At 46.8% G+C, this 14,931-nt stretch overlaps 1 protein-coding gene across 1 annotated transcript in view; it reads right to left on the bottom strand.

Annotated features, from left to right (window-relative positions):
* Nucleotides 1–14,931, bottom strand: part of TMEM132C (transmembrane protein 132C) — a 429,974-nt gene that overhangs the window by 148,301 nt on the left and 266,742 nt on the right. The window contains exon 3 of the mRNA XM_025402559.1: nucleotides 13,941–14,087. Coding sequence (XP_025258344.1) covers nucleotides 13,941–14,087 — 147 coding nt within the window. The remainder of the gene's footprint in view (nucleotides 1–13,940; nucleotides 14,088–14,931) is intronic.

The raw sequence follows: 14,931 nt of genomic DNA, 5'->3' as shown, positions 1-14,931 counted from the left end.
CTGTCATGAGAACAGCATGGGAAAAACTCAGCCCCGTGATTCAATTCCCTCCCACCGGGTCCCTCCCATGACATGTGGGGATTATGGGAGCTACAATTCAAGATGAGATTTGGGTGGGGACACAGCCACACCATGTCTGCCACCAAGCGAAAACAGTGCTGTGCCTCTGCCACAATGATAATGCAAGATATTCTGCACCACTGTGTGAAAAATCTCAGGAAGAACTTAAGGAGGCCTTGTTCCATAGAAAACACAACTAACACTCCAGGTGGGCATCCCCATATATTAACCCACTTAATCCTCACAAGCACTCCTCAGCAAAGGTACTATGATTACTTATCATCTCATTTTCATGTAAGACCGAAGGAGACTGACTAATGTGCACAAAACCACACAGCTTCCAGGCAGAAGAGCCGAGATGTGAATCCACGTTGCCGGGCTGGCTCAAGAGACCACGTTGTTATTTGTGGCACCAAATTGCTTTGTGGAGTACTTGAAATCTGGGCACCGTGTGAGCAAAAACTTTACCTCTGATGTAGAAAATAAATCCATTACATTAAAAATAAAAAGGCAACTGCTCATTTTTTACCGCTGTTTGCCACTGTCTTGTGAAGATCATTCAGCCAGGTATGAGAAGGAGTCTCAGTAACAAGAGTCTGTGAAATCTGAAGGGTTTTCTAAAGTGGATGAACTTTGCATGGCATGGTGGCTCAGTGGTGGCTGAGAAGACAGTGAATATGTTCTCTGAGACACACAGAGCCTTAGGGATATTAAAAATGTAGCCCCACAACCCTGTTCTAGTGTCTAGTTTGCTCTCTGAGGACCAGTAACAGAGGCATGGCTTCAGGGGGAGGACCTCACCTGTGCCTCTTGGTAAGGCAGGGTCTCTAAGACGAGACACTGTTCTGAAATGCACCTGCTTTATGTCAGAGGCCAGAGTATCAGCTTCCCAGCCTCCCCCTAAAGCTAATTACTGGTCTGGCAAGAGCTTGAGAGACTTGTTAACTTGATATAATAAATCATTTCAGGACAGATGCTGAGAGATATATTTGCTTCATACATTTTCAGTTTTGACTGGGGACCACATGTCAGACTATGATGGGGATGAAGAAAGCAGAAACTCCCCATTCTGGCCATGAAATACCTTAAATGAGGCTTGGGTGCCAAAAGAAATGAAATAAGCTTCCAGAGGTGATGCTGGGCAGGGAAGTGGGAAGGGTCCCTTGGTGTAAGATGACAAGCCTGTCAATCTCTCTTTGCTTAGGAATCTCTTCCTGGTTGTGGGAGAAGAAAGGGCATTTAGAACCAGAGAGAAAAGGATTAAAATATTGACACTGATCTTTAGTAGCTGTGTGGGCTTGGCAAGTAGTTGAACTCCTCTGAGTTCCCCTGTTTTTCACTTTTATGTTGCTATGCTACAAATCACCCCAAAACGTAGTGGTATAAAACTAAAGCAATCATTTTATTGTTTCTCATTGTTTCTGTGAGTCAAGAATGCTGGAAGGGCTTAGCTGAGTGTCTCTGGCTTGGGTCTCTCATGCAGTTGCTGTCAGACAGTGGTGGGAGCAGTCAGGGGCAGCTGGACACCATGCTGTATTCACAAGGCTCAGGGGTCCTCCTTGTGGCCTTTCCACATGGGATAGTAGGGCTTCCTCACAGCATGGTGGCTTTGGACAATAGGGCTCCCTCCATGTTGGTGCAGGGCACTTTTATGCTTTAGCTTTGAAAGTGACACAGCATCACTTCCACTCAGCACTATGAGTCAACCAGTGACTGCAGCCCACCCAGTTTCAAGGGGAGAAGACAAGGTTGCCACCCCTTCCTGGGAGAGTGGAGAGGTTCCAGAAGAGCATGCAGGTTAGGGACATGGAGAGTATGTTCCTTGGGAATACTTCTGAAAAAAGTACAACCTATAACACAGAGTGTCCTAATTTGAAGATGGATCCTATTACTACTCACCGTATAAGGGAAATGGGTGATGGTGTGGACAAACTGTCCAACACTGTGAAGGTTCTCACGGGCGCCATGCCCTACACATCAGCTTTCACTGCCCAGCATCTATTCCTCCTCTGTAGACACATCCTGACTTCCTTTGGGAAAATTCATTTCCTCCATGGTAGGTAGTCTTGATGGGATGACAAACCGTGGGGCTTGCATTTTGAAACAGCATTAAGTAATGGAGAAGCCCCTTCACCATTTCAGATATCAAATCGAGGCTTGGGATGCCAGACCTGGCCCTTCAGTCTCCGGTAAAATCTTCTTTCAGGCTCTGTCACAGCCTCTCTTCAACTGTTCCTCTCTGCCACTCTGCACCCACCATCCCAATGCCTCCAGCAAATTCTCTTGGAAGAGTTTAGTTATCTACAAATGGCAGACAACTCGGGCCAGGCGCAGTGGCTCATGCCTGTAAACCTCGGCACTTTGGGAGGCCAAGGTGGGAGGATCACTGAGCCCATGAGTTAGAGACCAGCCTGGGTAACACAATGAGACCCTTTTTCCACACAAAAATACAAAAACTAACTGGGTGTGGTGGTGCACACATGTAGTCCCAGCCACTCAAGAGACTGATATGGGAGGATCACCTGAGCCCAGGAGGTCGAGGCTGCAGTGAGCCATGACTGTGCTTTCCAGCCTAAGTGACAGAATGGGATCTCATCTCAAAAAAAAAAAAAAAAAAAAAAAGTTAGGCAACAACAATAACCTCAATGATCTTGGGCTTTAATGGTCAACGTTTGCCACGAACGTTGGAGTGGACTATGGAGTCCAGGAAGCAGAAGGCCTGGCGCCTGCGGCAGGTGAAAAGGAGGGAGAGTTTTACAGAGACCCACACAACTTGTGTATCAATAAATTATCCTGCTGCAGATCCTCACAGAAGCCTGCTATACGTTTTGGGTGCGTGGAATGGGAAACACTTTTAACTTGTTTTAGGAGGGGACCCAAAATGTAAGTTTATGCCATTGGTTGGGAGATTTTAATTCGTGGTAGTTTGCAATCTTCAAACATCTCTTACACAAAGCAGTTGGTTTGAGCAATTTCCTTTAGGGAAACGCAGATTATTTTAGCACTTCATTCCTCTAAGCACTGCTGAAAACTGTTTAAGCAGCTATGAGCATGTTCATACTCCAGAATTCTCCAAAACAAATAGCCAAGCACAGTTATGTATATAAGGTATGCAATTGAGACTGCTTAAATGAATACTAATGGGCATTTTATTCACCATTTTCAATGATTTTGGTTTTTTTTTGGAAAAAGCCTTCTCGTTTTATTACCTGCCTGATTTACTTTTCTCCCCTGCAGCAGAGAGTCCCTGAAGCATGATGCTGGCTCTTGAATTAAGGAGCCTGGGGATGCAGCAGCTGCTTCTGTTCCAGGGAGGGGAAAGAACGGGAGAGGCATCATTCACTGTTCTATGGAAGCATGTGGATCCCAGTCTCCTCCAAGGAGGCCTGGGGAACACTGGCCCAGAGACCACCCCATCAAACTAGAAGCTAGAAAACAAGAGGAGCAGGGAGAAAGAACTCCACGCCATGCACCAGGATCCCAATTAGGGCTGACACTTAGAGTCGTAAGAACCAGAGCTCAGATGCATGTTTATAGCATCTGCTGGAAATACAGGAGCGTCTGTGCAATTTGGTCTGTTTAAGACGGCGCGTGTGGTGAAAATGAGGGGCAGCTGAGTCTTTGAAACAGCTGGCCTCCTTTCTAAGTCCCTCCAAAAGAGGCACAGTTGAGTTCCCGGACAGCTGTTTGCTGCAAACTCTGTACCTGGACAATACAGGCAATCAACCTCCTAAAGAAAACAGGCATTATTTTGACTCAAACAGGCCACTTTTGCACATGGTTTACTTCCTGATGAACAATTTTTCCTGAACAGTATACCTTTTGTTTGATTTGCACAGTGATTTTAAACATCCAAGCAAATGTTAAAAAATGGAAAGATTTCTGGATTTTCAGCAGGTCTAGAAAAATCCAGAGATCTGGCAACTCACGGCCTGCATTCCCACCTGGGAAGGCTCTAGAGCCTAAAGAATGGATGTGTCCTCTAAGAGGGTACAGCCTGCCACCCTCCCTGTCTCTTGCAGCCTGCAGGGCATGGGCACTCCACCCACTTCCTTACCCACCTCCTCCTTTCACCTGTCCCTTGCCTTTGAGGCTCCTGGTTAAATGGCGCAGAATTTCGCGTGGATGCCTGAGTCCAGCTAGCTTTGCAGCCTCTTGGCATGCAGCCCTACAATTACAGGTGTCAGTGACAGCCAGTCTATAGGACTGATGAAGTATCCCAGGAGGGTTTCCAAAAGGCAACATGCATCCCTTGAGGAAGGTTGAATCAGGTGGACAGAAAGTGTTTCCTTTTTAGATTCTTTTAGAAGTTTTGAGGTTAAAGCGAAAGTCTCCCAGAGGGCCTGTAACCATTCCTGGGCACAGACACCCCTGGAGCTGCAACAAGGAGGGATTGGAGGAGTAAAAGGGGTGCCACGCGGGGCCCCTCCCTGTCTTCCCACAGGCCATTCCTGGCTCCCTGCCTCTTCCCTGGCCCCTTCACTCATCTGGTGCCAGCTTTTGGCTTTGTTCCCCAGTTTCTATGTTGTCACCCCAGGGAGAAGGGGTGACAAAATAAAGTTAGGAACAGCAGAAACTCGGACTAGAGATCCCTCACAGCAGCTCCCAGGGCTCCACGATTCAGAACGGGGGGAAAGGCAGCACCATATCATCGTAGAAATGTCTGCCACTGGTTCATTTATACTAAAAAGCTGGGTACAAACAACCCAGGTGTCCCGCGAGGGGCTTTCTAAATAAATTCAAGTCCATCCACTTACTCAGTCATTTAAAAAGCTAAGTATGGGACAAGCAAAGTACTTTGGCAATGTTAAGTTACCAGAAGAGACACAACATATTACAGACTGATCCCAATGGTATAAACATACTTATATACACTCTGTAAGGCAGGACGCAATAATGGTAATAGTTACATAAGATACGGAATATGGGTTTAAAAAAACATATCTTTGAATATGTTTTTATGATTACTAAAGTAAAATGAAAAAAATAAGCCTAATAAAAAGGGAAGTAGAAGGAAATCTCAGCATGGTCTGGTTGCAAGCTTGTCCAACCTGTAACCCACAGGCTGCGTGTGTGGTCCAGGATGGCTTTGAATGTGGCCCAACACAAATTCGTAAACTTTCTTACAACATTATGAGACTGTTTTGCAATTTCTTTTTCCAGCTCATCAGCTATCGTTAGTGTTAGCATATATTATGTGTGGCCCAAGGCAATTCTTCTTCCAATGTGGCCCAAAGAAGCCAAAAGATGGACACCCCTGCTCTCTCATGTGTCCACAGCACTTCCCTGACACCTGCTAACACCTTTCTAACCTCCAAGGCAAGCACACAGCCTCTTGCTGCTAACATTAGCCAGCTAGACTTCAATAGGATTTTTATGTTGTTTTGTTTTTTTGTGTGTGTTTTTTTGAGACAGAGTCTCACTCTGTTGCCCAGGCTAGAGTGCAGTGGTGTGATCTTGGCTCACTGCAACCTCTGCCTCCTGGGTTCAAGCCATTCTCCTGCCTTAGCCTCCTGAGTAGCTGGGATTACAGGCACGCACCACCACACACAGCTTAATTTTTGATTTTTAGTAGAGGCAGGGTTTTGCCACGTTGGCCAGGCTTGTCTCAAACTCCTGACTGCAGGTGATCCACCCGCCTCGGCTTCCCAAAATGCAGGGATTACAGGCATGAACCATAGCACCTGGCCAGGAGTTTTATGTTTTAATTGTATTTGTTTATGCTCACTTTTATTTTGTGCAACTGATAGGCATTTTCTCCATTTATTTGTGTACATTAAAGTTATTTTTAAAATAAAACTTTTTTATGATTTGCATAAATACTCGTTTGGATGCTTATTTCCCGCGAGTGCCTTTATCCTTTTCTTTATCTACCCAATGGTATGACGCCTCAGTTCTTGAGACCATTAGAAAGATTTACTGAAATAATGTACACAGAGCATTTTGTAAAGTGCCCGAGACAGTGAAATATACACAGTATTATTCTGTGTGCTGTCAAGCACTATAAAATCTACAGAATATTACGGTTTTCTATGTAAGTTTCTATTTTTAAGATACTATATTTGCTTCTGGAAGAGATGTGAACAGTAGTGTTTTAATAAGAATGCCTAAATGGGAAATTTGAGACGCATCAGTGAACCGGATTAAGTGAAGGTATTCAGCACCTAACAGTGCAGGTGCATGTGGGCCAGTGGGAAGTTGAGCGGCAGGCAGGTGTGCCTACACCAACCCCACTGGGGAGCCCGCCTCATCAACAGCCTCAGGGGGTTGCATTACCAACACAGAGTCCCCCCTAAACTTCAGAGTATGCCTACAGTTTAAAGAAACACCTCATTTTTGGCATTTTCCCTGGAGGAATGAGTTTAAAGTAAGGGTCCAGGAATGCTTGAGGCAGAAACCTTTACTAGATCAAGGTGCAACGTTTGAATCAAAAGCAGCCAGGGTCTGCTCTTCCCTCCTGCCGGTGCTGAGGTCAGACTCACTGCTCGCTTCGCTGCTCCCCAGCTGCTCAGACTCACCCAGACACCTGGTTTTGAAAAAAGATGCAGATCAGGGAAAGGAGATGAAGGGGGAAGCGGAAGATGCTTCCTAAGAAACAGGAGGATGCCAAAAGGACGGCAAGATGTGTTCCTGCCTTTCAGCACACTGTCCACGTGCTTGTGTGCCTCTTCCCTGCAGACACAGAAGCACTGGCCTCATGCTCGATCCTCTCAGTCACAGGGTGCTGACGGGGAAGGACCTGGGTGGCATGCTAATTGCTCTGTTGGCCTCGCACCCTGTAAATACGACGTGCACTCTGGTAAATTGTTGGCTGACTTTGCCTGACTGTCGAGATGCTCAGATCTCTCCCAGGGTGATGGGGAGCCTGGAAACCAAATGCCACACAGTTTGGTGTGTGTACGGACCAGGTGCAAGCTATCTTCCTGGGTCTGAGTGTTTATAGACAGATGGTTTCAGGACCATAACAACCCACAGGTCTTTCAGAGGTTCTAGGTTACAGGGAGACAGTGCTCCAGCAAAACAGCTGTCTTGTTTGACAGTTTTCCTAACAAGTGCTCTCTGCCTGTCTAAGAGGCCATTTCACCAGGGGAGGAAGTGGGGGGCTCTTATGTTTCTGAGAGTCTCAGGTAGGGTTCATTAGAAGCAGATCATAAGATGAGGATTCATTTGCAAGTGACCGAGTAAGGATGTTGTTTCCTTTCTCCCCACCCACCAGGAGAAACTGGAAAGCGAGAAGGGGAGAGAGAAATAGTTCACATTGCAGGACGAAGCAAAGGGAAGGTGTGCTTTCAAAGACCCAGCCTGCAGCCTGATCCTGTGGGAAGCTCTGAGTCAAGCTGTGTCCATGACAATTCAGAGTTGTCTGCAATGCGGGAGACGGGGCTGGGCTTTCGCACTCCACACCCATCCATCATTGGCAAAGAGGACCCCAGGGAGAAGCTCCCAGGCTTTTCCAAGAATCTGCACGAGTGCACAAAAGTGAGGGGCAGCCCCAGGTGGTGCGGTGACGGAAGCAGGTTCAGGATGACAGAGCAAACCCCAGGATTACGGACTGAATTGCTCCCTCCAAAATTCATATCACAAAGCCCTCATCCCCAGTGTGACTATATTTGGAGAGCAGGCTTTTAAGATGGTAATTAAGATTAAATAAAGTCATAAGAGGGGGCTCTAATCCCATAGGACTGGTGTCCTTACAGGAAGAGGAAGAAACCAAGTACAGTGGCTCACACCTGTAATCGCAGCACTTTGGGAGGCCAAGGTAGGTGGATCACTTGATCTCAGGAGTTTGAGACCAGCCTGGGCAACATGATGAAACCCTATCTCTACAAAAAAATACAAACATTAGCTGGGCTCGGTGGTGCATGCCTGTAGTCCCAGCTGCTTGGGGCACTAAGAGAGGAGGATCGCTTGAGCCCAGGAAGTCAAGGCTACAGTGAGTCCTGTTTATACCGCTGCACCCCAGGCTGGGTGACAGAGCAAGACCCTGTCTTGAAAAAGAAAAGAAAAGAAAAGACACCAGGAGCTTCTCTCTCTCCACGCACAGAAGAAAGGCCCTCTGAGGACATAAGATGCTCAGAGGGTGGTGATCTGCAAGCTAGGAAGAGGTTTCTCACCAGAAACTACCCTTGACGGCACCCTGATCTCAGACTTTCCAGAGTCCCGATGGTGAGAAAATAAATTTCTGTGTTTTAAGCCAACCAGTGTGTGGAATTTTGTTCAGGCAGCCCTGGCTGGCTAACACACCTACCGACGGATATAGAGCAGTAAAAGAGATGTACCGGGACCCGGATAGAACAGTGTCTGTCAGCCAGGGTGGTCCATTGGGTGTATTTCGTATTAGGACAAGAATAAGCTCAAACGACAGCTTGTTCTTTGAGGCAGAACTTCTGGGTTTGAACTCCACCTCCACCTCTTACTGAGTGGGTTTGAAAAATGCATCGTGTCTCAGTTTCCCCCCCATGTAAATTGAGATCATAGCTCACTTTGTCTACCTCGAATGCTTGAAGCAGGATTAGATGCTTAGGAGGATTATATGCAAAGCATTTGGAGAGTGTGAGGCACACAGCCAGCACTGCTTGTCTCACCTATGATTCTTCCTTCCTCACTCACTCAAGCGCCATTTTTCAGCCTATGCTGAGCATGACACGGTTCATCACTCACCAGGTGTGAGTTCATATTCAGGACAGTCTTTCAGTATCTCTTCCTCGAACTTTCCCCTGGTAAGACTCCTGGCCGTGGATTGTCAGCATGGTAGCTGGCAAGTACCGGGCACTTGACAAATATTTGTTGAAGAAACGAACGTGGGAAAGGGGACATCTAGAGCTTCCCACAGATGGAAACTGTGCAGAACATTTCAGCGACAGGGGAAATTTTCTGAGCCAAGCAGCCCTTTGACACGCGAGGGGGTGATGGTGGCTTTACTGAGTGCTGCACGCACTCCCTCCGCACACCCACCCCATATGTCTGGGTGGCGAGGACCTCCTCACCCCATGGCCTGACCTCTTGACTCACGTTGGCCAAGGGGATGTTAGTGGACAGGACACCAGTTTTGGTCTTAGGTGAGAGGATAATGAGCTGCTGTGAGAGGAGCACGCCAAGAATAACTCTGCCCCTTCAGCCTGGGCCCAGGACCAAACACACATGGACGGACAGACACTGAGCTCAAGGCTTGGAGCTAAGCCCGGCCAGCTCACACCCCAAGGCAGTCTCCTGTCTCAGCTTCCCCTTAGCAAGCCCAGACTGCACTTGACCTACAGCCCTGGGAGTATGAGAACAAAGCGTGGACAGTCGCCCCAATATCCATGGATCCAATATCCATGGATGCTCAAGTCCCTTAGATAAAATGATGTAGTAGTTGCATATAACCTATGCACATCCTCCTGTATACTTTAAATCACCTCTAGATTATTTTTCATACCTAATATAATGTAAATGCTATGTAAATAGTTACTGTGATACCATATTATTTAGAGAATAATGACAGGAAAGCCAGAGTCTGTATATGTGCAGTACAGGCAGAACCTTCCCCCCAAAAAATCTGGAATCTGTAAACACAGAACTCATGGACATGGACAGCCACCTGTAGTTATAAAGCACTGAGATTGGGGTTTTTTAATGTGGCATGACTGTGGCAAATCTGTCCATATCCTAGAGCCTAGAACCTATGAATATGTTATCTTCTAAGTCAAAGGGACTTGGTAGATGTGATTAGGTTGAAGATCTTGAGATAGATGATCTAAGTGGGTCCTATGTGATCATGGGGTCCTTACGTAGCTGGACTGATACACTGGATTTTCATACTACAACACTTTCACAAACCACGTAGCCAATTCACAAGTGGAGAGGCCAGATACAAGACATAGGGTGGAATGGGGACTATGGCTAATTGGAGATTTTGCGTGTCCCATCAAATGTCACTGAAATTTTATTTCTGCATGAAAAACACAGGTCAACCAAGTTCAATTCAGGGACGACTAGTTCATATGAGTTAAAGAATTGGAAGAGAGCAATAAAACTGGTGTAAAGAGAATGGCACATGGAGGCGGTCTCTCACACACCATATATTTTCAAGCCATTTTAGGGATTAGTGAGGCCCTTGGTGCCCATTCATGGTCCTGTTTGAAACTTATAGACTAGAATGACTTTCAGAGCCCTTGAGGTGTGTTTAACCACTAGCTTTCTGCCGCTCTCAGAGCTCAGCTCCCCAGATCAGCTACCATCGTCTCCTGATGTAGAAGGCTTCTATGTTTGGAGATCAATAGGGGTGAGTGGTCATGCAGGTAAGGGCCAGGGGACATGCTCTGAAGCTGTGTTTGTTTACAAAGCCACCACTTTTAGTTAGACTTGGTGTGTGTGTTTCGTGTTTGTGCCTTTGAAGAAACAGCCACGGATGGGAATGGTTGGCAAGGGGATCGTAAAACCTTCCAGAACCACCTTTCTGGACCTGCCTGGGGAAGCCTCTGGTGTGGCAGCCCCTCCGTGGGCTGACTAGTTTCACCCTTTTGAAGCTATTTGTCTCCCCAGGTTCCCTGTCTTACCAGCCAGGGGACGTGGCCAACAGGGTAATGTGGCCGAGATCTGAAAACACAGTTGCAGCTTCCACATCTCAAACTGGTGACTCACATAAATGCAAAAGCTCACAACGGGATATTTCAAGAGCCAAAGACAAGGAACGAACCACTCTCTGCACTTGTGAATGCCATCCCGGCCAGCACAGGCTCTCAGAGTCCTGCCGAGAGGTTCCTGCAGGCAGCCACAGTCATGGCCTTGGTGGAGCTCAGTGCCAACGAGGTTTCAGGTACTTGACTGAGCAACCCTCGCCTTGAAGCAAGAATACACACTCCTGGCTGGCACTGAGTGCTTCTGCTGCACCCAGCCAGGAAGGGCGACACCGTTGCCCATGGCAGTGCTATACATAACAAAGATCCTGCTATCAGACCTCCTCAGCTACCAAGAAAGCTTCCATGGGAAGGAATGCCATTCCCCACCCTGGGAATCTTGGAAGGTGCGCTCACTGGCCTGACCTCAGTACCCCAAGGTGTCCAAACCCAGCATTTCGAAGACTCAGGACTGAATGGGCATGACGGAGTCATGCTGTAAGAAGACAGAGGCAGGCCAATTTATCTACATCCTAATTCTTAGAACCTATGAATATGTTACCTTACAAGGCAAAAGGACTTTGCAGACGTGATTAGGTGAAGGTTTTGATATGGGCGATGATCCGGGATTATCCAGGTGGGTCCAACATGACCACAATGGCCCTTAGAAGTGACTCCACCCAATGCACTGCCCGCCCTCCTCTTTGAACACATTTCTTGCGTCTAACCATCTGCAGGCCTCTTTCTGCGCCTCAGATGCCATTACTCTCTATTTCTGCAGATTCAGATCTTCCTCTTGTCCACAGTCTGCCGAAACATTCAGGATGGCTGGCTGCAGACACTCATGCACAATGCTTACCACTGAGACTGCAAACACAACGGAGTCAAAGCAGGGCTCCTGGAAGCTCAGAACAAACAGAGTGACAACAGGAGCCCTTCAGGACTTGATACTATGAGGCTCATCTCCCTCGTGCTGCTTCTCATTCAGGTTCCCACCTGAAGAATTATTCACATACATAACTTCGCCACCTGCCAATGAACACATTCACTTTCATTTGCATAATCAACACTAATCTTATGGGTTAATTAGACTTTATGTGCATTCGATTCAGGAGATTTAATTTGGCCTCTGATCTCCTGCTTGGAACAAGGGACTCATAAACACATTCCTTTCTGGCCATGTTTTCACAAGTTCAAGGATTCGGACACCCAGCCTTCGCCCCTGACCTCCCCCCCGCCAGATGCACTAAAAATCCTTCGTGGGGTAATGGTGGTGAGGGTTGGCATTTGAGCTTGTAAACTGTTCGGGACACTGGATTTTCTTTTTCTGGTTACACATTAAAGGAAGGAGAGAGGAGGGGTTCTATGGGCAAAAGAATAGCGTGGTTCTAAACTAAGCAGAGAATTTGAGGATTTTTCACGGTGCCTTGCAGCTGTCACTTAAGAAAATGTGTCCAGTAATAGAATATTTCTTTCTTTAATACTAATCCCTTCAGAAAAATATACTGGCAGAATATATCAAGAGCCTTGAAAAATAATCTTACGTTTTGAATCTAAGAAGCCACCTTAAGGAAAACGGGATGTGGATAAAGATTTATGTGGAAGGTAGTTTATTGCTGCATCATCTATAAGAATAAATCTTGGACATACGAGGGGCCACAAACTGATGAAAAAAATGTTCCATATTACTAATCATCAGAGAAACGTAAATCCAAACGACAATGAGATGCCATCTCACACCAGTCAGAATGATGATTATTAAAAAGTAAAAAAATAACAGATGCCAGAGAGATTGCAGAGAAAAGGGAACACTTACACACTGTGTGTAGGAAAGTAAATTAGTTCACTCATGGTGGAAAGTAGTTTGGAGATTTCTCAAAGAACTCAGAACTACCATCCAACCCAGCAATCCCATTACTGGCTATCTACCCAGAGGAAATAAATTGGTCTACCAAAAAGACACAGGCACTCATGTGTTCACTGCAGCACCATTCACAATAGCAAAGACACGGAATCAACCCATCCACCGTGAACTGGATCAAGAAGATTTGGTATACATCCATCATAGATTACCACACAGCCATAAACAAAGAACATTTTCACATCCTTCACAGCAACACGGATGCAGCTGGAGGCCATTATCCTGAGCAAATTAATGGAGGAACAGAAAACCAAATACCGCATGTTCTCACAAGTGGGAGCTAAACAGTGGGTACATGTGGGTATAAAGACGGGAACAACAGACACGGGGGAGTGGGGAGAGAGGGAATAAAGGGCTGAAAAACTACCCATTGGGTGCTCTGTTCACCACTTGGGTGATGGGATCATTCATACCCCAAACCTCAGCCTCAGGCAACAGAACCCCATAACAAACCTGCACATGTACCCCCTGAATCTAAAATAAAAGTTGAAATTTAAAAACAACTTGGAATCAACCTAAATGGTAAAATACAGGCATCGTCGGTTGTTTTATATTATGTTAAATCCATCTGATAGAATACTATAAAGTTATTAGGAATGTTTTGGAGGAATATTTAATGTTAAGAGAAAATGTTTCCAATACAAGTGAAAATAGTAGTGTCCTTAAAATCTGTATGTATTTGATGGTGCCAAATTTGTAAACTAAATGTATTTAGTATCTATTAGCATTACACAGGTATAAAACCCTGGAAGGAAATGAACCAACATGTTATCAGTGGGTTACCCTTGAGTAGTAAGGATATTGGCGTGTGATTCCCGCCTCATACAGCTGTGCTTTCCTCATATTCTAAAATGAGTATGAATTGCTTTTACAACCAGAAAACAATTATTTTCAAAAATCATCCAGGATGTCTACAGTGAATCTCACACAGCAGATTCTTCTCCATTATTGCCACTGACTGTCACCTCCTTCCCTTAAATTCCATCCTGCGAAGACTCAATCTTATCCTTCATGAAAAATGAGTACTTTGTAACTAAGCACCTTCTGATAATGTGGGCAGGGCAAGGCCCCCAGAAAGTCAGTTCAGCTGCAGAGAATGCATAAGCCCTGTCAGAGCAGAGATGACCTCACCCTCCTCCAAAGCCCACCCTGCGGCACTGCACAGCGAGCGCCCCACCCCGCCCTGCTGCAGCGGCAGAGGGTCCTGCAGTGGATGTCAGTGCCTCCAGATTTCTGGGCAGTGGGTTCAACAGCTCCTCTGAGCAGCAGCTCACGCGAGTCCAAGTCAAGGCTCTTAGGCAGCAGCCAGCTTGGGCCCGGGACCAGGAACCACACACGCTTACAGGGAGCGCACTGCTTACCTGTTGCGCGGGCCGGGCCCCAGGCGCTGGCAGGCCACGGTGGCCGTCACGTGCTTTCCGCCGCTGCCCACCTCCTGCTTGACGCCCCACTGCCGGGGCTCGCGGGTCTGAGCACTCAGGATGTTCACTCCCTTCTTCACCTTGGCTCTGTGGGGATGAAGGTGGGAGAGAGAGAGCCACAGGGTTAAGGCTTGGCCTTTCCAACATACCCAGCTCTGCAGAGTTGCCACCGTTAGTTTCTGTTTTGCTTTTCCACTTTTTTCATATCTACTGAGAGGCAGACAAAGTCACCCGGTGGTGGTGATGCCAGGGCAGGGGGAGCGGGATCTGCCTGTGGATAAGGCAGTCACAGACCTTGCTGTCCGGTTCTGAGGGGGAGGAAAAAGGACCCCGTAACTCACCAGACCAGGAGGTTGCAGGGCAGAGCTGTCAAGGCATGCACTCAGCCTGCCTGGGTCAGTCTCCTCACTCAGGGGGCTCTGTGCCCTGCCGGGGACATTTGGCAATGTCTGGAGACACTTGTGATTGTCATGGTTTTGTGTGGGAGGCATTGTTATCCAGCAGGGAAGTGGGGAGAAAGGAGGAATGCAGCTAAACAGCCTACAACCCACTTGAAAGCTCACCACACAGAGTCACTGGGCCTACAGTGTCACTACTACCAGGAAAGCCAGGCCTGGGTTCATACCCCAGTTTCACCACTTTCTAGCTGTGCAAATTTGGACAAGGCATAACTTCTCCATGCCTCACCTCCTTCCTCTGTAAGAAAGAGAACGCTCATAGTAGCTCCCATTATAAATAAAGCTGTTGTAATGATTAAACAGATCTAAAGAGTTTAGAACAAGAACAGTGCCAGGCATACAACACACACTTAATAAATGTTAGCGATTGTTACATCACTCCAGGGAAGTCCCCAGCCTGCTTAATGTAATTTGCCTGGCACACACTTAACAAAGATACATTAAGTCAGGGACCAAGAAACAAAGAAACAAAA

This window comes from Theropithecus gelada, chromosome 11, assembly GCF_003255815.1.
Source record: "Theropithecus gelada isolate Dixy chromosome 11, Tgel_1.0, whole genome shotgun sequence".
Lineage (NCBI taxonomy): Eukaryota > Metazoa > Chordata > Mammalia > Primates > Cercopithecidae > Theropithecus > Theropithecus gelada.
This window is presented reverse-complemented; position numbering and strand designations above follow the sequence as displayed.